The sequence below is a fragment of the Osmia bicornis genome, chromosome 6 (genome assembly GCF_907164935.1).
Source record: "Osmia bicornis bicornis chromosome 6, iOsmBic2.1, whole genome shotgun sequence".
Taxonomy (NCBI): domain Eukaryota; kingdom Metazoa; phylum Arthropoda; class Insecta; order Hymenoptera; family Megachilidae; genus Osmia; species Osmia bicornis.
The window spans coordinates 2624875-2649810 of NC_060221.1; the positions used below are offsets into that span (position 1 = coordinate 2624875).

The 24936-nt window shown below is 43.0% G+C and overlaps 1 protein-coding gene and 1 long non-coding RNA gene across 7 annotated transcripts; one reads left to right on the plus strand and one right to left on the minus strand.

Moving 5' to 3' along the window:
- Positions 1-335: 335 nt before the first annotated feature.
- Positions 336-24891, minus strand: LOC114871608 (PDZ and LIM domain protein Zasp). Of its 5 annotated transcripts, XM_029177715.2 has the most exons (16): positions 24423-24891; positions 14759-14910; positions 14427-14598; positions 14191-14327; positions 14027-14127; positions 13061-13286; positions 11588-11773; positions 11387-11486; positions 10998-11144; positions 10408-10461; positions 9593-9716; positions 3406-7132; positions 2547-2733; positions 2346-2466; positions 2151-2266; positions 336-2074 (listed from the first exon to the last, which is right to left on the minus strand). In XM_029177715.2, exons 1-16 carry the CDS (start codon positions 24525-24527, stop codon positions 1997-1999), a joined length of 5733 nt encoding a protein of 1910 aa, XP_029033548.2. In that variant the 5' UTR covers positions 24528-24891; the 3' UTR covers positions 336-1996. The 5 variants fall into 5 exon arrangements, with proteins under 5 accessions (XP_029033548.2, XP_029033544.2, XP_029033546.2 ...); XM_029177711.2 differs by lacking the exon at positions 10998-11144 and having other exon boundaries at positions 24423-24890; XM_029177713.2 differs by lacking the exons at positions 10998-11144; positions 13061-13286 and adding an exon at positions 13557-13719 and having other exon boundaries at positions 24423-24888.
- Positions 13727-24414, plus strand: LOC114871603. Of its 2 annotated transcripts, XR_003788596.2 has the most exons (4): positions 13727-13814; positions 18908-19052; positions 23007-23450; positions 23539-24414. It is a non-coding gene; the product is annotated as an uncharacterized LOC114871603 (long non-coding RNA). The 2 variants fall into 2 exon arrangements; XR_003788597.2 differs by lacking the exon at positions 18908-19052.
- Positions 24892-24936: the final 45 nt, after the last annotated feature.

A 24936-nucleotide genomic window follows, 5' to 3' on the forward strand; every position in this document is an offset into this window, starting at 1 on the left:
ACGTCTACGTTCATTGAAGTTCGCGTTGATGACGTATCTATTGCGACAAAAATGATCCGTCAGAAAAACGTCTGTCGCGTGTCCGTATTCGCAGAAGGAGGTACCGCAAGGTTATACTTTAAACGATAAATCGATGAGACGAGACTTACGAAAGAGTTGCTTCCTCGTTAGAAACGAAAAATCGTTTACGACCGAGCCCTTACGTGTTTCCGGTTCCCCCCGTGTTACGTACGATGCAAATTCGTCTTGTTTCCAACACCTAACTGCGAAATGCTCTTTTGTTTTTTTCTTGCATCGAAACAGGAGTTGCAGGGAAATATTAACAGAAAGCAAAGTTTATCGTGAACATTTTATTCAATTTTATTGTAAGCAACACGTAACACGGATACAAAGGCTCGTGCGATATTCAGCCAGCAGTCGATCTATAATTAGTATTAATCCTAATCGCGAAATTGCATAATCGATTAGCAATGTTGAACGCTTTTAAAGGAAATCGACTTCGTCATATGAATTTCTTCGATATCCTTCTTCGTCTCTTTCGTTACTTACTAAACTATACAACGTACATTTAAATATATCGTCCTTCGATTCGCAAGCTTTTGACACGAGCCTGCGACGATGGCACAGAAAAATCGGTAACATTGTCTAAAATAATAATATGGCAACTGCTATCGAGTACGAGTTTCCCGATTATCAACTCGTTCATCACTTTTATCATCGTGTACCCTGAAAACGAGGCAATTTAAAACGATTCAAGTATCAACGTACCAGCGTGCAATCTTATTCTCCTTTTACATTTTCTCACAGACAGATTTTCTGTTCGTTCTGAAAGACAAGAGCTGTTGAACGGATTCTGTTATTTATCGGTCGTCTTGAATCGCCCTGATTTCAGGGTAAAATAAGTTACATCGTTACGAGGATTCTAGTTTTTCTTCTTGTTAAAGATAACAAGTTAATTGACGATCCACGCGCATAGAATTATAATATTCGTCGTTTTTTTTTCTCTTTTTTATTCCCTGCACGATACATTTCGAGCATCATCGATGATTGACTAGTAAAACCCGAATAATAATTGATTCGACGAGAGGAGGGTATCTTCCTCGTCAGAATTTTCATCGAAAGTCAGGTCAGTTTCCTTCGTATCTCCAAAGAGGCAGCGTTTTCGTGACGACGCGGTTTCTATGCACCTTGATAGTACGAAATATGTGATAATACCCGTAATACTAATTGCTCGCATGACCTTTGCGTGATCGAAAAGCAGGAGACCAAGTTGATGCGCGTTCGTTGCAGAATTTTCTGCGGCAACGATTACGCCAAGTATTCGAGACTCGTCCACCACCGGAAACGCGAATAACTTGTCGCAGAAATTGCGATGCGAAGCGCATGAAATTCAGGAAACTTTGCCATTTAGAGGGATCTCCATGCTTTGGACACTTTTACGTCGACTTACGTTTTTCAAAATGAGAATTTTCAAACTTCTTAGGCTACACTTTAATCTGACAATCTTACGAATATTCTTTAAAGAAAGTTTACGAGTTACGTGACTGTATTATCCTTTCGTTGGAAATTAATTGGCAATTCATGTAAATTAGCTTCACCGGGTTTATCATCGAATCGGGTTAGTCAATATTTCGTCATGCGATTGTCAATTGTCATTTTGTCGGGCAAAGAATTTGCTTGAATAATTATCGTAAAAGCTGGAAGCACGGAAATCCGAAGAAACGCGATCGTTTCGGGGCTGCGATCCTTAAAGTACGAAGGACACTTTGTTTTATCCTCGATCGACTTTGAATTCTTGCAGGAGAAATGATAATTAATCGATGTAATTCGTTCGTAATCGTTTGCTTTCTTAATTGTCGTCGACGGCAAGCGAAGAAATAATACGTGCAGAAAGAATTCGTGCTGGTAAAGTTAATCATTCATTTTTTTTTTTCTTTTTTTCGACTTTTCCTATTCTTTTTCGTTTCGACCCTTTCTTCTATTTTAAATGTTGGTTCTAACGCGCATGGTTTTTACAGAATGGACGACCACCCTTCGCGTAGAAGCTCTGACCTTCGAGGTTCTTCTTGCACATCTGTAACACAAATCCAAGGAAGATTAATTAACGTGGTAAGTGACGATTTAAAATATTTTCTATATATATTACGTACCGAGCAATTGAAACACTGGCTGTGGTAGTTGTTGTTCAGAGCTTCTACCCAGCGATCTCCAGCTTCCACTGGGAATCCACACGCGAAACATTTTGTTGTGAACAGCTCGTTCCAATCTGTGTATCAGTAGCATAATTTATTCGGTGTTGTATCATGAAATTCTTCGTTAAATTAAACGTGTGTAGCTGTACTAACCAGCTTCACAGTAGGGTAAGCCTTCTTCGAGGAAAAATGGGCTGTTGCCAAATAGTTTTCCACAGTAGGAACATTTGAAGCATTCAGGGTGGAAATGCTTTCCAATTGCATTCAGACAATCCTATCACAGGAATATTGATAAATTAATCCATCGAATCCTTAACAAATTGCTTTCTCTTCAATTGACGATCGAATACTTACGCCTTTGATCTTGATATTGCATTTGTTGCAACTTGGAGCGATGAAACGTTCGAAGCAATATTCGCAATAGAGTTGGCCCTTCTCTTCTACGAAACCGATGTCTTGAAGAGGTCGACGACATTGGGTGTTCACGCAGACGAAATGATCAGGGCACCAGATTTGTCCCAAAGCGGTGATGAAAGGTCCCCTGAACGATCACAATCTTTTTTACAAATCCATTTACAAGTGCGACTGAACACGAAGAAGCAAAGCATAACACAGCAGGCAACAATTGAAAAACGGATAAACTCTCTCTTACCAACCTTATGCACCCTTTGTCGTTTTTACAGCACGCTGGCTTTATCACGAGACCGTTCGACTTGTGATTAGTATTTTCTTCGTTAGCTGTTAACATCGTGCAAACAAGTGAACACTGTTAATCACACTGACGATCAGAATACAATTAGTATCAACCCTGCGGCGGTCATGATAGATAATTATTGTCGAAGCTAAGATTTATTCTAATTAATTTTCATATCAACTTCATTCGTCTGAAAGATCGACCCCCGCAATGTTAATTAAAAATATCAAGAAAGTACATATTCCTGAAAAGCAATTTAACCAAACAAATAATTTTTCAACTTAAAAACGAAACACATACACAAATTCAATGCACAATCAAGAAAATATTCTCCAGCGATATTCCTGAAACGATCACCACCTACACCAAATTGTCTAGACACGTCGACCGATGATTCAACCCTGACGAATTAACCCAGGTCATTCATAATCATCCAAAAAACAATAAGGGAGAGGAATAATCAGGCATGAGAAAAACAAACAAGCAAACAACACTGACGAGCAAAGTACCGATGAGTACCTGACGTAAGAGTTGCAATGGCCGCAAAGGGGTACCCGTGATCCCGGTCCAGTCGCTTGATTCAGTATTCCCCTTCCACGTTTTGGTGCGCTGCTACCAGCGAAAGATCCGCTCTTGGAGCCAGCACCACCGAGACCACCGATTCCGCTACCTAGATCCGGGTGGGATGACAAATTTGGTGGATCTACTATACTCTGGGCATTACTAGACGGGGAACAATGGATACCGTCCTGGCAGTGATTTTGGGTCTCACATTGAGTCCCGGTTCGACAGCGGGCGTTGTTTGAACATTGACCACTCGATTGACAATGAGTTTCGGTGGATCGGTAACATTGGGTCTTTTGACAATAACTTTTGCTCTCGCAACAGCTTGCTGCATCGGTTTGAGCTTGGGGCTTGTACAATTGAACAGTGGGTACATTGTGACCGGTTTTAGCAGTGAGTCGCGCGAGCTGCCCACTCAGATTAGTGCGAGGCTTGTGAATAGGCTGGAAGGAGTTTTTGCAAGGCGAAGAAGCGGAAGTATCCCCGTACGGGAAAGAAATTTGAGGGAAAGGAAGTTTAGCCGACGGTGGTGGGCCGGGTTTGCCGCAGGGTGCCACGCAGACAGAACCATCGGCGCAGGGTGCCACGCAGATTCCAGATTCTGGACAGTTTGGAATCTCGATCTCGCAGGCTGATTCCCGACCGCAGCGTCCTTCCGGTTGGCCACAGCTTCCCGTTTGCATACCCATACAAGGAGACACGCAAACTCCCGAACGGTCCGACGTTGGAACCACGCATACGCCTGATTTTTGACAGCAAGGCTTAGGTCCCTCGCAAGGCACCACTACAACACCCGCCTTGGTGCCTTGATCAGAGTGAGCTTTGCAAGGTAGCACCGTTACTCCGGTATCTGGACACGGTTTGCAGGGTGGAGGGCCGTAGCTAACGTGACGCACTTCCGTCGAGCTGGTGTACACCGGTTGCACGCTCGAGCTCGTTTCCGTCTTGGAAGCCAAAGGGCAAGGCAGAGTTAGTTTGCAGGGGCTCGTTCTACCGATGGCACACGTGCCCTTGGATGGTTTCTCTCGAGGCTCCGGCAAAGGTCTGGCCGGTACCCTTCTTTCGCATCTCTCAAAGTCTTCGGTAACCTCGAGCGACTTCTTCGTCAGCGAGAGCTTCTGTTCGTTGATTTCCTCGCTCGTCATGAACCGTTTCTCTTGGTACTGAGCATGAACCGCGTCCGTGGGTTCTCGACCGTGATCGTCGGTTCGTTTCTCGTCAAAGTCCACCGTCTTGCTGGCGGCGTACTCGGCTTTTCTGTGTCCCTCGTCAGTGTCTTCGTCTATCTTGTAAGAGACGCTCTTCTTCGTTGGGAAGTGTATGGAGCTGTGCTTGGCGGGAGGTGGATCCTCTCTGATCCTCGGAGCATGAGCCTTCATATAGCATGGGGGAGGTTCCGGTGGTCCATAGGCGGGCGACTTTGATCTTCCCGGAGTAGGCGTCGGAGTCCTGCTGGGTAGATACGTGTGACTCTCAACCGCGCCTCTTCTCATAGCTACTAGGTTCCTCTGATAAGAAGGTATGGTGTCCGGCTTCTTCAGGGAAGCTGTGATGCCTTTGCTGCAAGGTGTTTGGGGCCGAGACCTCACCGGAGACGCGGATGAATCCCTTAGACGGAAGTCGGGCGGTGGTGTCGGTAACGGTCGTGGACCACAGGGTTTAGGAGACGGTGCAACGATGGGTTTACCCTCGCCGTAGAGGAGACCAGCGGGTGGAGGGTATTTACCCCCGTCCTGAAGCACTGGGGTCTGAGACCGACTGCAAACGTTTCTGTCTTCCGGTCCAATTTCGCGACTCAGAGGAGTGTAAGGACGTTCCGGGGCGATCATAAGCGCCTCCTGGAACGGTGAAATGGGTCGTAGATTCTCTGGCGGTGGTTTCGGTCGACACCTGTGATCCAGGTATATCGTCTCTTCAGTGTAAACCTCCTTTATACTCGACGAGGTGCTGAGAGGAGTGAAGGGTCGATCGGGTGCCGTGGTCAAAGCGTTCACCATTTCAGACTTCCACTCTTTGGGGGTAGCGTTTTGAAGAGCAGAATGCGGTATGGGCTTGGGACCTGAATCGGTCTGCTTCACGAATTGAACTCGTTTTTTATTAGTCTCCATGATTTCTTGAGCCGGAGGATACTTGGAGCATACGCGTTTATCCTTGGGTGCCTGTTGCTCTCTCAAACTTTGATGAACTTCTACCTGTTCTCTCAAACTCTTCCTGCGTTCATCTTCGATCGCCTTCCTCCTGACGCGTTCCTGGACCAACACTTCCTCCGTGATCTCCTCGTAAGTCTCCTTGATGAGCTTCTTGCGTCCAGGCGTGTCACCTTCAGCTTCCGTCACCCTCTCTTCACGGACCACTGTTCTTCCCAGTGGATGTTCTCGAACTTCTTCCACTTCCTCTTCTTCGAAAGCGACATGTTTGCTTCGCTCTTCCTCCTCCTGTCTCCTTCGTTCCTCCTCGGCGCGTTTTCTCCTCTGTTCCTCTTCTTCGCGTTTTCTTCTCTCTTCCTCTTCTTGCCTTCGTCTTTCCTCTTCCTCTTCCTCTCTCTTTCGCTCCTCTTCCTCCTGTTTCGCCTTCTCCAGCATCTGTTGAACGTCCACCGCCGAGGTGACCACTTCAGCTGACTCTACAACCGTCTTCTCTTCAGACTCCTCAACTTTTCTGTCGATGTGCGTAGCAGTTTTTCTGGTATAACTCTCTTCGATCTTCTCCGTCGCCTCTTCGACCGTCTCCGCCGCGACGGACTCCTCTATCATCGGAGTGCTGGGTCGTGCAGGTGACGGGGTTCTCTCGATGGTCTTCTCGAAGGTCATCTTCTTCTTCACGTGCAGTCCATCCACGTCTTCTTCGGAAGTCTCGGTAATAAAATCGTGTTCTCCTCCGATTCCTTTCCCGTCGGAATCATCTTCCTCGATCTCGTCAGCTGGTCTCAAGTCAATGACTTCCTTGTCAACTTCTGTGATCTCTTCCTTAGTCTCCTGCTGCTTCACCGTGTGCTGCACAGGAAGCGGTGGTTTCTCGCAGACCGTTTGTTCCGTTCGACTGAATTCAGAGCGATATGAACGATGTTCTTCCCGGAAGGGTTGGTTCCTCTCGCAGATTCTCTCCCGTTGACAGATCTCCTTCTGATGGAACTTCTTACAGACTTTTGGCGGTTCTGTCCCGCCGTAAGTTTGCTCGTACAGATTACTTCCAGTCGTTACGGTAGCTGTCCATGGTTTGGGTATGGGTTGAACGATCCTGGTCGGTGTCAAGGATCTTCTGACGCTGTCGGTCGAGCTGGGTCTCGATGTTATTTCACTTTTTGATTGTCTACCGCTGGTCTCGACCAGCTCCACTTTCCTGTAAATGGGCCCTGGACAACTGACCCGATCCATCGGATCCTCGTCGAAACAACACTGTCTACTGACCCTTTCGACCTCGCGATCGGTGCTTTCACCCCTTATTCTTGTCAATGCTTTTTCGCAGGCCTCGATACACTTCTCTTTCACTGCTTGCACGTTTCTTCGGTCGAGGACAGGATTTGGATCGATATACAAAGGACTGGCGGTGGGATAAGTTATGTCCTCGATTGGTTTCGGTGGTGGCCAATTAAGACTTTTCGATTTCACGGAACTCGGATGGTACTCGGGCTTGGTATCCACCAGCTCGTAATAATAGGACTTTTCGTGGGTCTCGGAGGTTTCTGGGATAATTAGGATTTCCAGGTGGAACATGTTGATAGCGGGTGAACGAAAAAACAGATTTGTACACGAAGACACACGAAACGTTTGGTTCATGCGATTGATACACATAGGTAATTGGTCAGGGTGTGTTAGAAAGAACGAAAAAAAAAGAACAAAGAAATAAGCTGTGAGTAAGAAGCACATTGAACGGTATGTGCTCGTGATTCTTCTTTATTTCTGATCCGATAATTTGTTATAAAGAATTTTTTATTCAACGAATCACGAGCACGTCCAGGACGCTAAATAAAAAAGAAGCGCAACTTAAAATCAAAATAGTAGTCTCTGTGATTAAACGAGGTACGCGTGAGGCGAAGAAAAGCGAAAGCGATTAATTAAGCGAATCGAGTGAGCAGTCGCACTTCTTCGAATCACTTGGCACTCGAACATATTTATCGGTGAACGATCTATGGGGGTAGACGGTCGATTGCGAAAAAGGGAAAACTCTAGACGATCGCGAAAAAGGGAACTCGGATCCAACTTCCTCTCGAAAACGTAACGAGGAAACACAGTTAACCACTTGCGTTGATTTTTAATTTCACCCAGCTGACATGTTTATCTCGAAAAAGACTAATCGTCAACGCAAAGGATTACTTGATGTTTCGACGAAGCTTCGATGGATTCTCATACGTGTGAATGATATGAAATGGAAAAAAAGAAGGAAACAGTACACGTATATCTAACGAAGAGCTTGATCGGCTTAATTGGTCGCTTTATTTCGTAACTGCACTTGTCGAGAAAATCATTCACCATTCACGACTTTCTCGATCTCGAAATCTCAATGAATAGAAAGCTGCGTGAAAGCAGAATTCTGACGAAACAAACAAGCACGAAGTGTTGTCAATGATGTTTAGCGACGATGGGATCGTTTAATATTCGAGATTGAAGAAAAATCGTGAACGTCGATCGTATACATTTTCTATGTATAATTTATAATTGCATATAAATCGGATCGTTTTCGATTTCGGATGTCAGCGATGAAGACGACGACGACGACGACGACGGCGCAGCTGAGAGCTACCGACTCATGCGAATGTGAGGGAGAAGGGTCTGGGTTTCGGGTTGAAAGATGAAGCGGCTGAAAAAAGATAAGAAAAGAAAAGAATTATGTCCGGGAATGAGGAGTATGAATGAAAATGATTCCCGATATAAACGTCTTTCTTCGAATCGTTTATTTATACAAAGTTCTTCGATTTAACCCTTTCACCATTATGAATTAATATACGGGGTGAGTCGCGTGATTGGGACAGGAAAAGAATTGTGGAGGAATAAATTGAATAGTTCAAAAATATTCAACTTGTCGTTAGTCATTAATCGCGGTATCTTCCATCGTGAAAATGATTTAAGTCTGAAAGGGTTAAATGTCGCGAATATAAGATTAAAAGCCGTGAAATAGTTTTATCAAAGTGTCTTCACTATTACGTAAGCTCTTTTTATCGAATCAGACTCGACTCATTTATTCGCTATTCAGGTCTCGATTTAATCGTCCTGGTTTCGTTTCGATCACTCTGCATCATCGTTGGCTCCATAGAGTTTTAACCCTACGACTATGAGGCACCCAATTCGAGTATACATTAAGTAATATCACGAGGAATAATTAACGTTTCACCTATTAGAATTGAAATGCCATTAGAACGATGAGTGAATGAATGACATGACATGTCGCAGCTCTCAGAACTCGCCGTCGACGAGCGGATGAAAGCCAAGTTCAAAGGAGAGCTTGCAAACGATCGAAAATTATTATCAATCATCTAGAACGCGAAAGACAAAGAGACAATAAATAAAAAAATAAAAAAATATGCGAGGAGAGAAGCCAAATAGGGCGTATTAGCCAAAGCTAAGAGAAATTCGGTCAGCAGGTATTTTGTGCTCGCAATTTATTCGTTGTATCTTCGAAGGGCGTAATCTTTGGCTTTGGCAAACTCGACCAGAGACCTATTTGCAATAATCGAAGACAAAGCGAGGCCAAGGATAAAACAAACAGGTACTATACTTGGTTGGGATCAGAGATCGTTCCTTTCAGATTACGAATGAGATAATAAGTAGCTGAGCGTGTCGTCGATGATATATTGCTACGACATCGCGATTTCCGCTTTTGTTTCCTGTTAACGTTCCTTCGAGGTTCACATACCTCCTGTTGGCGTGCCTGTCGTAATTATCGTCGGGATGTTCGCGTCGCGACGCGGAATTTCATGCACGTAACAAGTCGAGGTAAACTTAGCGAGGTGTTTTATAGAATTATCGTTGTACAAGAGAGAAAGAGAAAGAAATTTAATTTTTTTAATTTGAACCTCGTCTCTCTTCCCCTCTAACTTAAAAATCTCACAACGTTACGTAACTTTATCGAAATTATGTAATAAAAAACCGTGAAACTATTTACCAACGAGCATCTCGCGAGAAGAATGAAAGAAAAAGAAACTTACCAGTCACAGTTTGACTTTGTGGTCGTGGAAGAGTGCTGTTTCCTGAATTCACTAACGGTGGCGACGATAAAACACTGGATCCTCCGAAAGGCTTGGGACCAATTAGATTGTTAGACGTTGGCGCCTGTATCGATAGAAAATACACTTTACTATTCCGCATTTCATTTTCGTTTACGAAGTAATGACATATGACACGAACGAGTAAAAAAAAAGGGAACAATGCAAACAACAATGATCTCGTTGAACTTATTAGTGAGGCATAATGACAAACAACATGACATATGCGATGCACATTGCTACGTCTAATTATTAGTTGGGCCACTAAATTGACAACTAACGATAAAAATCTACTGTGCTTATAATGCAACGAGTGGCAAATTAGTTTGGAAATAAACGATATACACTACTGGTGATTCGATTCTCCGCTGCCTTGACACCATGCTTCACGCTAAAAATTGACTATACCATCTTGAAAATTATTCACAGTAATTATAACTTCTTTATACACTAACACCTTTGCTAAACAAAAAATCAACCATCGTTTTAATAACAAATTTATTAACTTTCTCACTTACTGAATAGATATAAAAGGAATTCAAGCGGAATCACACGGCAAGAAAAAAAGAAAAGAATCAAATAAAAAGAAGAGGATCTCTTTGTTGGTGTTTCTTAAGCACAACGTACTTGTCTGGAGTGCATTATCTGGTGTTCAAAGCAGCGTGATTATCATCGGAACTCTAACCGGTGTATGTACCTTACCGAGAGTAAGGTTTCGAGTGCGAGACGTTTAAGACGAGCCACGTATGGGACATTACCTGGACTGATCGGAAACTGGGTGGTTCGATGGGCGAGGTGCCAAGGCGGGTGGGCTGTAATACATAAAACGACAGAACGATGTCACGTGGCGGTGGCCAATTAAAAAAAGAGGAAGAGAAGAGCAATTAACACGCACACTCGTAATAGGGCCAAAACAAATTAGTCATCGCATCGAAATAATTTGAAGGATCATTATTCGATGATGTTGTCGATCGATCGACAAAGAGGAAGTTTCTTTAGTCAGAAGGACGAACAGGTCGAATATCATTACGATGACTTAGATTTTTTCTTTCGTAATGTTGTTTGTTCCTCTTCGTCGAATCTGCTTCTTGTTTCCTATTTCTTTCTCTCTCCTTTAACCATGAGTAACTTCGTTTTATTTTAGACTGCAATACTCTAAATGTGTCTTCATTCTAGTTCCTATTAGTAGAAGCGAAGAGTTATTTAGAGATCAAAAATTTCATTAATTTTTTAACAAGAATATCTACGAGTACAAAGAAACAACTTATAAATAGGAAAACAAAAGGAAACATCGAAGGATTCGACGATGGTTTTACGATATAAGATAAGATTCACGGGTATCGCCAACCTCTGTGCTACCCGTTTGTATGGTGATCGTGCTCGTAAACGTTTTCGATTCCCAGTTACAGTTGCCATTGCTGATGCATCCGTTTCTATTCAGGGACGATAGCTGACTATTCGGGAATCCGTAATCGGGACTCGTACGATTGCAAGCCTGGAAAAGCGATTAGTGCCAAGCAAATACCACACGTGTTAATTTCAATTTAAAAGAAAATTATTCGATTATCGAAATGCTTGTTCAAACTAGAATAAATTGAAATTTACAATCGCTTCAGAAGGCATCAAACAAGTTCAACGATTAATGTTGAATCATTCGCGAAGCAAAATGTCGACCACTGCAAGCAGCGTTCAAGCAAACGAGATAAAAGTGTGTTTAATTGCACGTGGAATACTTACCGAGAACGGTAGAGGCGACGATGCGTGATTATTCAAAGGTGGAGACAACGGTGCATTTGCTAGCGCAGCGGAAATGGTGCTCGCTGGAGCCTTTCCGCCTCTGGAACATATTCCATTAAATTTTCATCGCGACTCGGCACGCGTTTCCTTGAAACATTACAGCAAATCTTTGCTGAACTGCAGAAAAATTCATATACTTACGGTGGCATGGTGATTGGAACCATTCCAGCAGGTGCATTTTGTCTGGCGACTAGTTTTGCGTGAATATCACAATACAATTTATTGTTGATGTTATAATAACCGACGTTCTTCAAGGAAGTGCCACAGGTAGAGCACTTGAAGCATTCCACGTGTAGATTCTTCTCCTTGATCCTGACAAAGACACCCCTATGAAGAAAAAGAAAGCAATGAGTGGAGTAATTTTTATCTCTCCACTCTTTGAATATTTTAACGAACGCAGAGTGCTTTGTTGTCGGATGTGCCACGAGTTTTTTATCTAAAAATTTTCAAAGAAAAAGGGGAGGGCACGATACCTCGACGATGGAGGCTGGGAACACAAGATTTTGTACTCTGTTTTTGAGTAGTGTTGTTACGTGAAGTGAATTTCAGTAAAAAAAAATGTTTGTATATCTTCAAAAAAATAATTGCTTTCGTTAAGCAAAAATCAAGAAAAAATATTCAAAATGTGTTCACATAAAAATAGTGAAAAACAAAAACACAACATCGATACAAAAGGATAACAAAAATATTCAAAAATAGAAAAAAATAACAAAAATCACAACATCGAAAGCGTAGTTTACATATACCCCAATAAATAAAAGTTGAAGAATGAGAAGATAGATGTGCAATTCCCATGAAGATGAATGATCGCCATGAATGGCCACACCACCGTGGAACGATGAGAATCATGAATCAAGGGATTCGTCCTTTTTTTCGAAGAAGCGATACACTAACGACAGAGGCGACAGAGAGAAAAAGAGTCAAAAAGGTAATCGGTGCTTCCATTCAAACAATAGCGGCAAAACGTGCATATTTATACAAAAAAACAAAAATATTCGATCGTCACTGACAATCTCGACTCAATTTTCAATCTACGTAACGATGAATGCGAAATGCACGGTCTCTTGTCTTGTTTAAAAGCATTTTTCAGATGAAATACCAGCGTACAAGTCTTACGTACTCTGAATCGGCCGTAAAAGACACATCGGGAACGAAAATCACAATTTTTTTTAATATTTATTCAACAAATTTCAAAAACATTCAGTTTTGTTTAAAACTCAGTAAACTGAATTCTTTATTGAAAAACAAATCGAAAAGTCCTTTGCTGTTTTTCAATCGGACGCTTCGTTCTCGAGATATAAGCTGTTGAAAGTTGCGGAGAGCCACTTCCGGGCGGCGCGGCGGCCGCGCGCCGGAAGTGGAGGACCTCGAATTTCAATCGCTTGTATCTCGAGAACGGAGCGTCGGATCGCAAAACGGAAAAGAACTTTTCGATTAGTTTTAGCATGGGGAATCCATATCAGGTATAAATTATTATAAATTTGCAATTTTGGTTCCCAGGTACACGCGACAAACGTGTTACTTTTCTACACAAGAGACATTATAAAAAGAAGCGACATAATTCGTCGTGAAGCTAAAGATATCCCGTGAAGAGAGTTTCACGTGAATAGTTACACGATCACACGGTCGCAGTTGCTACAAACGACGACGCTCGACGAGCCTGAGGAGGAAGAGGAGGACTGCTGACGTTGCGGTTGACGTCTCGACGAATTTTCATTGGAATTCATAGCCGGACCAAAGCCGTGGAGAGCATGAAATAGAGGCGTGGGTGATCTCGGCGAAGTGGCCCTTCCGCCAACGGCGTGGCTCACCGACGAGTAAAACTCTGTTCTCGATGATACTACGACATGGAAGTAGAGAAACCATTCTGTGACACTACCACGTGAGAAACTATTTCATTATCGCGAACAACTATTCGATTCGTCGTTGGAAAAAAGAAAACGATTAAAATGTGTGCGCCCAACATACTCTTCTTCGTCGAAAGGAAACCGTTCGAGGGTAACTAGACGAATAGTCAACATCCTATTTTCCTTTCCGGTTTTACGATGTCTGCGTTGTTCTGAAAGAAAGAGAATAACGACGAGACACGTGTCTCGGTCGTTGAACTTACACAATGAGCCTCTCGCATTCAGCGCATATGTTCTGTCCAGGTGGAAGGCTCGATTGCGGCGTCGACGGTGGCTGTTGCTTGGTTTCCGGTGCGGAGACTGGCCTCAGTCCTGCCAGGGCCGGCGACGACGGCATAATCACGCCGCTCTGTGCAGTTGGCTCCGCTATTTCGCAAAGAAGTTATCGTACCGGCATGCAACAGGCTAAGAGCCAGCTGATCCAGTCGAAAAATCACTGGAGAGATTTCGCTGTTGTTTAGGTAAGTGAAAGAGAAACTGTTTTTCCCTCGTGTTTTGCACGTAAGGACCATCGTGAAGCTATCTCTCCAGAAATTTTTATTTCTTTTCTAATCTTTTTCTTTGAACGAAACGTTGAACTATCAACAGTAAGTTTACAATGTCTCGAGTAATTTTAAAGGAACATGGATACATTGCTACTGAAATTTCAAGACACTAGTGTGCGGTTACTAACCAGGTTCCGGTGTCTTTGGTTCTTTGTCCGCTTCTTGGACCATTTTGAACACTTCGCTGTTCTCTGCGTTGTAATTCTTCTCGTTCTTTTTGAAGTTTACACTACAAATAATTCATCTTTATCATTTTTTTCTGCTATTCGAATTTAACAAACGATTCTCTTACCCAAGAACACCACCAGCTAGAACTTCCGCTTGGGCGGACAGTGTTTCCGCGATCGTTTCTTCACTGTAGATACCCACAGGGCTGTTGTACTGTTTGTTAACGATGGATTTGATCGAACCATCCCCCGTTCCATTCAGCTGTAACGTGTACAAATGAATATTCACAATCGCATCGTGTACGTCATATTTCAAGAATGTAAAACGAGGTCGAAATTCCTTTATATAATTGACACTAACGAATGGCTTTGGACTGAAATTATGACCGCTTCCGATCAGCGGTCCGTCTTGCTTCTTGGCTGCCAACGACGTCTTCGTAACTGGAGCAATGTTGCTAACCGAGGACGTGGGCGATGGCGATGGAAGGGTTGAACTTATCGGAGACACGTGTGGCTTCCAAGTACCGCCACCTCTGTCAACAACAGTAGCCAAAAAAATGAAGCGCGATGCAGTTGTCGTTATAAAATGCAAACGGACGAGAAGTGGACAGATGGATCGGCTCTTTGTCCGTTTCGTTTCCACCGTGTTTAGACGAAAGATAAAGTTAAGATTACGGTCGTGCCTGTCGCTACCTCTGTACAGTGATCTCGAAATTGTTTCCAGCTCTCATGATAACATCCTGCGCGTCCTTGTGCCTCAGATTGTACATCTCGGTGTTGTTCACCCTGATAACTGCATCGCCGGCCTTCAAACCAGCTGCTTCCGCCGGGGAGCCGCTATTAACCTGCAATACACAAGATTTTACACGTCCGCAACCCATCCATTCGACGCGTACTATTAGAAACCAGATGCACGATAAATTCCTCTTTCTGAATTTTATTATTGTACCATCGCAACGACAAGTGGTTAAAATGTTTATACGTTTTTAAAGAGATCGAGAAACACATTTTACAGAGACGTTCCTTCTATGTATAACGACACTGTCGATCGTGATTTATGCAACGCACAGCTTTATCGTTCCTCGAGCGCCACGGACCAAGTGCAATTAAGTAAATGAATTACCTCGCGTGATCAATGAGCCGTTTTAAATCATCATAATTTATCGCGTTACACCTATGCAGCAATCTTATAGCCACGATTTTACCCGAGGTTAATTACGCTATTAATATATTTATCCGATCTCGTTCCATTGCAGGATAATCGTAAATCAATCGATAGGACTTGATAAATATTAAGTTGGCAAGTAAATTTTTAGCTTGCTTAGTTTTCGATCCCTTTTCGCTTTTCAAACTACTAACATCACATTAAGAGAGTTCATTTGCCATCGAACACGCCTCTCGTCAAGTTAATTAGAAAATTAGTATACCCCATTAGGGCGCGAGGTGGAGGGCAACCCGCGTGTACGGTTTATCCAAAATCGTCGGACGCTATTATTACTCGAAGCATGCGCTGAAACAGTGAGAAGGCGACGCGGGTTCGCGCTGGTTCGCGCGTGTACACGTTCATTCATCGCGGTTCTACGCGGTGGCACGGCAACGCTAGGTACATACGTGTTCCCCCGATATGCCGTATACCTCTAGAACACTATGCAGCTTGCACCTTGTGCTCGGCTGCAACATTCTATCTGTTCGTTCGGTTTTCTTCGCCGCTACGTACCGGCAAGCAACGTATACGTGTCCGTTCGGGGCCTATTTTTAAACCGGTCCAAGACTATTTTTAGAGAAGACAGGCTTTCACGGTGCCCACCAAGCTTAACCCTGACTTACGTCCACGTCCTATGTTAGGACATTAAACAGAGAGCTTATGATACCGACCCTTGCTATTTTTGAGGGGACTTCACTTAGGACGAACCTACCAACCGACTAGCTTCCTGGTTGGTGACTTCTGTAATTGTGGGAGGAATCTACACGCTTTCGCTTGGGAATTTTGTCCCGTGATTATTTGTGGAACGCGGTAATAGAGGATATTCCCGCGTTCTAATCGACTACCAAGTAGCTTTCTTATTCTAGGGTTCCCTAGAATGTTAGGGATTTCGATGGAACGCGATACTCTGAACCGAATGACAGCGTTGTTGATAATAACGTGAACGGTAAACGTATCCAACTATTACCCCAACAACGATGAGGCAATTTCACGGTCCTATTTCTGGAGACAGACAGAGGCGGGAATCGGAATCGAATCGAACCACTCATCCTCTGGCCCCAATTTCGTCCCCATGACGCGAGCTTAAAGTCCAGGAAGAGAGGCCAGTCATCGATGATTAAAAAGCATTTCTTGCTCGACTGTATGTATGTACGTGTCTCGAGGGATTGACCTACATTTTGTTTGTATGCGAGAAAAAATTATTTGAAGCTCCGAGATGAACCGAGGTCTCTTAACGAAAATAACTGTAATAAATCACTGAACGTGTTTATAGAAAGAATTAGACCTGGCTTTTGATCGAACGTCCATTAATTACACTCGATTTTGACAGGAGTTGGAAATAAATTCGTAATACCATTGACTGCTATTAGTTAATAAATGTTTGAAAAATGTTTTTCAAGAGAAACATGGGAAATTCATTAGTGTACGCGTGTCTACGGTAGCCCACGTAGTCGAAGGTATTATTAATATAACGACGCGGCTAAAAATACACACCCGAAATACATCGGTGTGCGAAATGCAGCAAAGTAGATGCACTTGAATGCAGTCGAATCGAGAGGGAGAATAAGCCAAGGTGTACGAGGTACGCATTCCAATGGGCGGGTTATCAGAGACGGATCCATCCCACCGTTCCATGCTGGAATGCATCTTTGCTCGTTTTTTTTTTCTTTCTCTCACTTTGAGGACTTAAGGCTCGTTCATAGCGTCGGTGCGATACTCGTCGAAAAACGTTGCTGGACAAGAGAAGAGGGAGAGAGAGCTACGGTCAGTGACACCGGGTCTCAATCGGACCAAATGAAAGGGAACGTGTTCGATGGAAATAAGTCACCGATACTTTCGCGTCTTCGACAACGTTCCTGTTTCCACGGGTCCGACCTGATGTCGTTGGGGATTTTATTACCGGCAAGCGGAAGATTAATCACCGGTCTAACGGAACGAGTTAGACGAGCCGAGTGAAAAGTTGAAGACAAAGTTGCTATTAACGTCGCTACCGATTTGAAATAGAAACTTAGGCGCCAGAGCTGGACGGATCTTTGGTATCTACAGGGAAGCATACCGAGAGGAACGAGTTGACAGAGGGGAAAAATTTCCAAGTCCACGTTTCGCTAGTTTAACAAAACAATGTGGTTGACACGACAGCTCACACACGGTAGCCTTTGTTACCCTAAGGCAGGACAGAAGAAATAGACAGTGACGTCAGGACGAAATTATTGGCCTACGTTCGACCTGGTCTTATCTTTTCAAACAAACTCTGCTGCATGTTGCTATTCGTTGAGATGTAACAAGAATACGTGTGTGTATGCACAGTCGTTCGCATCGTTCGCGTGTAACCAAGTCGTAAACCTCCTTCTACGGAAGGCTGAATATCGATGACGTCCATACCTCCTCCGGATCTCAACTGGAGATTCGATGATTTTTCGCGAAATGCGTCAATAGATTTTCAACATTCCGTTTCTCCTCTTTTTCTCTCTCGTTCATAATTCAACGCTGTTTAGCCTCCATTCGCTCACCTGTTTTCTTAGAGAGTTCTTCGAGAGCAAGGATGCGAGACAGTAACAGTGAGTGATACATCAGCTTCTTTATTTTATAAGAAAATACTAACCGAAGACCACCGGAAGTCTTTACTATTATTGGGATCGTTGCATATTTAGCGCAAAAGAGATTGGAATGCGAGTATACTTTTTCCTTAGAACAGATACGGTTTCTCGAGAAGGAAACGAGGAAAGCGAGGTGAACGAATGCGTGAAAGTGGATTCAGTTCCTGGAGGTGCGGGTGATTAGGCCCGATGACACACTCGAAACGGAAGAATGACGACGCGAACCACAAAGAGTCCTCTGTCGAAATACCTAGTCGAACGAATATATATGGAATTAATTTAGAAGTGATTAAGGGTCTAAAGAATGGAACGCAACGTGCTCGCGAGTCACTGTTGCCGATGACGTGATGCGAGCGTCTGAGAATGAGCTCACCTCGGTTCTTCATTAGTTGATAATGAAAATGATGGGGCGACGCGAACATAACAATGTCGATTACGCTTATCGCGGTATTTTTAATCGCTACTCGAGGAACTTCATCGACGTCCTATTGTGGCGATAGATTACATTCAAAGGCAGAACGCTTCGCATGCGTACAGTCTAAAATTAGTTCGATTAGGGAAAAAAATGAGATGATTCTCAAGTTCGATGATGTCGTAATGGTGATGCGATCAGGACGACGATGGGGTGTCGTATTACCCACGAATTCACGTGGTGCCTAAGCAACGGGGCAAACATACGGGAGAAGACTGATTTCTGGTCTGACTTTTGGCAAATTTCCCACAACAGCCTCCCACTGTGTCTCTTCATTCCCGAAATCGAATCGGCATTTACGATGCCTGCTCCTAAATCTTCGACCTCGTCATCGAGATACAATTTCACTCTGCCTTGTCTGGCTTTTCTCGTTTCGTTTCGCCGACGATACAACGAGAAAATAATCAAATACGATTTCAATTAAAGAAAAAAAAAAAAGCTTCAACAGGTTCAAGTACCTTGAAAAATTATCCATTTCAATTATAAGCTTTCTTCTAAGTTTCCAACTTAACGAGCATATCGAGACTCATGTAAAATTGTAATTTCTTGCTTGTCCACGCGTTGTGGAGCCACTTCCTGTGTTGCAGAAAACCGTGAAAAGAAACGCTCCGGTGGAATTCCAGAGGAGAAGAAGAAGAACAAGAAGAGGATGACGAGGGAGAGAAGAGATAAAAGGATGGGATTCGAAGGCAATAATCGTGTAAAATAAAAGAGGTAGGTGGCGTAGGGGAAAACGTTCGAAATGTTGGGTAGTCGGGAGGACGCGGTGAGAAATAAAAGCGATATTTTTATATCCACGGGTGTAAGCTCGTCGGTGGCGAACGCCACCGGGCCTCGGCCTCTATTAATATCCACGGGCCGGGCTTCCTTTCGGCCTCCGCAGCAATTCTCTTTGCAACGACGGACCAACGATTGGCCACCGGAAAGAGAAGCTTCGATTGAAAATAACAAAAAAAAAAAAAAAAAAGAAAGAGAGCAAAATATCCCGACACGTTTTCGAGCTTCCGCGAAATATTACGCGTCACACGATCCTCGTCGATCGACAGAGAACGCTGTTTCACATTTAGAATCATTTTTTTCAAATCTTCAAAGCGCACAATATTTAAATTCGAAATTTTTGAATAAAAGACGCGAGCACTTTTATCGCAATTGCATGCGTTCGCGGCCTTGGTTACATTTGCATTCGCGTGTAAAAAAATATATCACGAATCAACCGTGTTAACTTCCTCGCGAACGATTCGGTAATGGAAGAGCGGTGTTCGTTCTAATGTATAGGGTTGTCGAATTCTTGTATAAACTTTACAGCATTTTATAATTTTATTAAGACACCTTCAATCTTAGGAGAATCCAGGGAGAGCCTAGCTTAGAACTTTGCCTAAAATTCTATCTTGTGATTTTTTACAAAATGTCAAAGTCCTGAGGCACCTAGTTATAGACGAAAATTAGAAGATATCGACGGCTCCTCGTCTGCTAGCCAAATGCATTTTCGTACCGTGTGCAACAGACTTCTGAAAATCTGTATCTCCAGAAGAGAGAACCGGGCCAAAACTCCCACTGACATCCGATTCTTGCATAAGTGTTACAACCGCGATACACGAGCTCGTTCGAATAAACTTTCAATGGTTCCAATTGTAAATTGTAACTCGAAAGGATAATTAACCGTACGTTTCAAGATCAAAGATTCGTGCTATCAGCTAAGACGTTTGACATTTCGCCAGAAACGTGATCTTTATGCTTCTGCGACAATTGTGTCAAGTTTAAAGCCAGGTTTATGCCGTTCAATGATCATTTTTCTTCTTTCACCGTGAAACTTTCTGCACGAGGAACTTTGGCCAGCACGTTTCGCAAACGACGCGACGGTTCAGTTATGCAGTGTGCATAGCTAACAAAGATAATCAAATATTTTATTTCGACGGATAAAAATTAAATCGGTAAATAGCGTTGGTCTTCCTGTGTGCCAAATCTACCCGTGCCAGAATTTCTCGCATTCTCTGCCATTAGTGTTAATTTATTAGCTAAATATTCTTTCCTTCTCTGTGAGACAATAAGTTAAACGTTAACTTGAATTTCCTCTCAGTTAGATTGCCTCGATTTCCTATAGTTTGATGAGATATTCGCAGAAATAAATTCAACGATCAAGGGGTTCGTGGAAAAGCGGAAACTCTTAGTGGTCTTATTGTATCGTTCGACGAAATGACGAGGTTGCAACCGGTGCATGGCAGCCGGCGACATCCTGGGTCGGTTTCTAATTCGCCTGCAGCCGGCTTCTAGCGTTGCTCGTAAACAAATCGAGCGTACAACACTCGCGGAGTTGTGCGAAATCGGGCCTCGTAGACATAAACAGAATTCGCAAACCGTGACTCCACTCCACTCGGATTATTTTCGATAATGACGAAAATATCGTACTCTGTTTTCCACCTCCTCCTACGCTTCCTTTCTTCGTTTTCAAAAAAAGAAAAAGAAGAAAATATGCAATAGCACAGTTCTGTCAGATGATGCTCATTTTAAATAACAGCCCGTCCTCGAGATGATTCTTGCCAAATATACAAAGCGTTTCATAACGCGCGAGACCTACTTCGATCGAGCGAAAACAATGATAGAAGTTTCAATAAAAGTGTGTTATGTTCACATTTAATTTGTTGACTTTGTTACGTTATTGCATTTCAGTAATTCGCGTTCGACACCCGTTTCTTGGACGAGCCTGTATCTCGTAGGCGTTCATACAGCGTTTGAAACGTTTTCTTATCCAACAAACGTCTATTAGGGAAACGATCCGTGGATAAACATCTCGTTTCGACTGAATTTACATTCAACAAGTCCATACTTCGAATGCATCTCTGCCATTTCCTGGTTCGAATACTTTAGCGTTAGTCATGATCGCTTCTAACTCAGTGCGAATTAATGCATCATCAGTGAAAAATGATGAGGTATTTGAAAAATTTGTTTCCATGTTTAACGGAGGACTGTATATAATTTGCTTCAGTTTCATTTCCACGCGGCAACGATAACTTCTTCATTTTTCAACGGTGATCCGGTAATTCGTTTACTTCCCACGCGAGTCTGGCAAAATCCCAGCGATTGCCACATTTCGTGTGTTAACCTTTATCGGAAGGAAGTGTAACTGGTCGTGGTATTTTCGAGCTAGCTACCTGTTAACGTCAAACCTTGCGTAACATTGTTGTCGATTTTCCACGGCCTTTGAAACGAGATAAACCGCCTTCGATGAACCCTGCGTTTAACGAGCGAAATAATTAAGATATAGATTCTACGTGGATGTATAGCCTTGATAAAGGAAACAAGTAATTATCCTCGTTAAAAGCGCATTCCTCGATCTTATCGGAAACGATAATAACGCGTCCGACCTTTGTATGAAAATTCCAGATCGTCGAAACGAAGTTATAAAAATAATAAAAAATAACAATGATCATTGTTTGAATCGTGCGCGTCCTTGGACTTTCCTGTGTACGGGTTAATAATTAGATATCGAGGTTGTTTCATCGTCGGTGACATGGTAAAAACAAAATGGTAATGATAAAAGGCGTTATCGACGCGACGTTATATATCGGCTAACGACACACGGAATTTATGTCGAGTCCTTCCTTGCGACGATAATGTGGCGTGTATGCATCGCTCGGGAACGAAATATCGCGTAACCAACGCGCCCACGTTGCACCGACTGCAACGACTGCATCGGAACGGAATCACGGAAATTCGCGCGCATCTGCGTGCAGCTGTTTCTTCCAGATTACGAGAACGTAAACGCGATATCCACTCTTATTCTTTTTTCTCTGAAATACTGTGGAACGTTATTCGAGATTAACGTAGCAGGAAGTTATTTTTGCAAAATTTTAATTCGCAAATTTCTTTCATAAAAAATGTGCATCTGACTAATAGCGAGGCTGAATGAAAAAAGAAGAATTCACTGCTAGATTAATTCAAAACGTAGACGTTGCATTGATAAGGATAAGGAGAAAGAAAAAATGAGCCGCTCGAGCACGTTTCAAATTTCACGCGTGTCTCTTCGAAAACAGTCTATTCTACTGCGATTGCCCTGTTAGTTTTCGAATTTTTCTTTTCTCTTCTTGTGGAGAGAGTAGCGAGCGCACGTGGTGCCTTAGCCGATCGGTATTTTTATCGATCGACACGAGATCGCTCCCTCCGTTGAAAAATTTATTTTCGCGGTGACCAACGCGGCCCAGGAAGCTCGAAGCTCCTCGTCGTCGACGACGACAACGACGACGACGACGACGACGTCGTTGACGACGTTGCCTTCGTCGTTGTCTTCGCGAGCAGGGCTCGACCCGGCTTGCGCGTTTCGCAAAGGCACCTTCTAGAAATAGAACGCCCAAATAATTTGCCTCGGATTACCAGCGACGCGTCTCTGCCTCTCTGTCTCTCCTTTTTCTCTCCTTTTAAACACGCCTTAATGCATCGCTTCTTAAAAACTGTTCCTTGATTGTTTCATCATTGTTTTTCCAGCCTTCTCAAAACATTAGCCCAGAGTTTCTCAACCATTCTCAAGCAGCTACCCCTTTTTAACTCTCCTTGTATTTTGATAATAAATATTCCAGTCAAACCTTTTAGTGCTCATTAAAATAAGAGAGCACGATAACAAATGTATTATTTTAATTGATTTTATATACTTTAATTGAAAATTTCTTTTTTCAGGTATAAATTTCATTGGCAGATTATAAGAGGAAATCAAAATTTCAATAAAACGTAGCATCAGAGTGTTAATGGTACCCAAAGAGTATTCGCAACGATCCGCGAAGCTTCATTACTCGCAATTACACGCGATTAATTTGTAATCTGGTGCGATGGGAGTCTTTCGCATCCCCGTAGACTCATATTTCTCTCCTTTCCGAGAAACTCGAGGGCGGCCGGACGTCGTATTTGCGGCCTCGTAAAATAAACGGAGCACGTGCTGCTAAGAAGGCCAAGTTCGAAATGTCGATCGGAAGATGAAGTTGTTTAAACGTTCGAACAAGATTCACTCGCGTTTATCGTTCGTTTCCTGAATCATATCCAAGCGAAAAACCGCAAGATTCATATGAAAATTGCACAGTTGTATCTTCATTGACACGAGACAAGATATTTCACTTTTAATCAAAGGTAAATGAGCTACGAATCGTACAGGAAATTTTTCATCTTCCAGCAGGATAATTCAAGTTATGATCCATCATTTTATCTTCTTACTTAGCAATAACAAACACGACGATGGATACACAGAAGAAGAGGAGGAGGATCCAACAAGGACAGAGCTTGACGTAAGAATATTTGCATTGATATTTCGTAAGTGGTTGCATCAATGGACAAACGAGTCGTGGAAATAAACGAAGAAAGTTTGAAAATTCGCTCGAAAGTCGATGGTAGCCAAAAGCTTCTCGTGTTACAGCCCGCCTCGTTCGCCAAAACACGGCGACCACGACGAGCCGAGCGTTTCGCACGTAGTTGGCAAAGATTTCTACCGATGCGCGTGAAATAATTTGGCGTTTGCATGTGTATTACGTAATATCATTTTATAGACTGTAATGACAACAACAGAGGAAAAAAAAGGTGGACGAGCCTTGACCAGGTAAGACTTAAAAAAACAAAAGACGACACCCACATTTCTGAATAAAATATCATTCAACTATTGTCAGGCACATATTTTAAATAAAATTTATGAAATATTCTCGAAATGTCATGGAACGCCCTGTATACACACGTATAGTTGAAACTATCACTCTTTCATCGAACGCACTTGAAGCACATTTAAAAGAAATCACACCGAACTGATAACGATGAACCATTGGATAAGAATTTCATTTCCCTTTTCGAGGAAATTCATAGACTCACCAGGGATCTTTGATATCCGTGACGTCAAAGATGATCGAAGTTGTCGAGTTTGATAATGACTTTAAGATACCTTTATTGATAATTGTGTAACGTATACGCGATTCTTATAAATGAGTGAAAGAAGAAAGATTTCTTGATACGATAGAACATACAGATATTTTTCCACTTTCCTATGCTCATCCCTAAGAAAGTTGTCAAATCGAACCCTGAGGAATCTCCCTCGAAAAAGAAGCAAAAGAGACTCACCTTTTGCACGACTAGAGGAGTGCCAAAATCCTTGCCACCCTGAAGACGAAAACCCCAAGGGGATCCATCGAATCTGGACAGCTTAACGCTGATCAGCTGTGCCATATCACTTGATTCTACTCAACTAACGAAGCTTTGAAAAGAATAATAACAGAATAACTCCTCGTGTGATCGGCGAACAAAGTTGACGAAGAAGAGGCGAGGAACAAATACTGTTCCCTCGTCGGTTTAAAAATAAAAAAAGAATAGAGGAAAACTGATTATCTTGAACTTGTTAAACCAAAAGACAAAGAATACACGTTGCACCGGCGGTCACGGTTGACGTTTGCCTTTTGCGAGGCGGAATCGCGCGGTTTGGTAGAACGGCACGAACGTTCCTGAAGAACGCGCAGACCGGAGTAAAGGTAGAACAGACTTGGAGGACGGTCAGTCGGCCAGCGGGGCCTAGCCTGGCTGCCTTCCTTCCATCCGATTCGACTCTGACGACGCTCTGGCAACGGGGCGGGGATAGGGA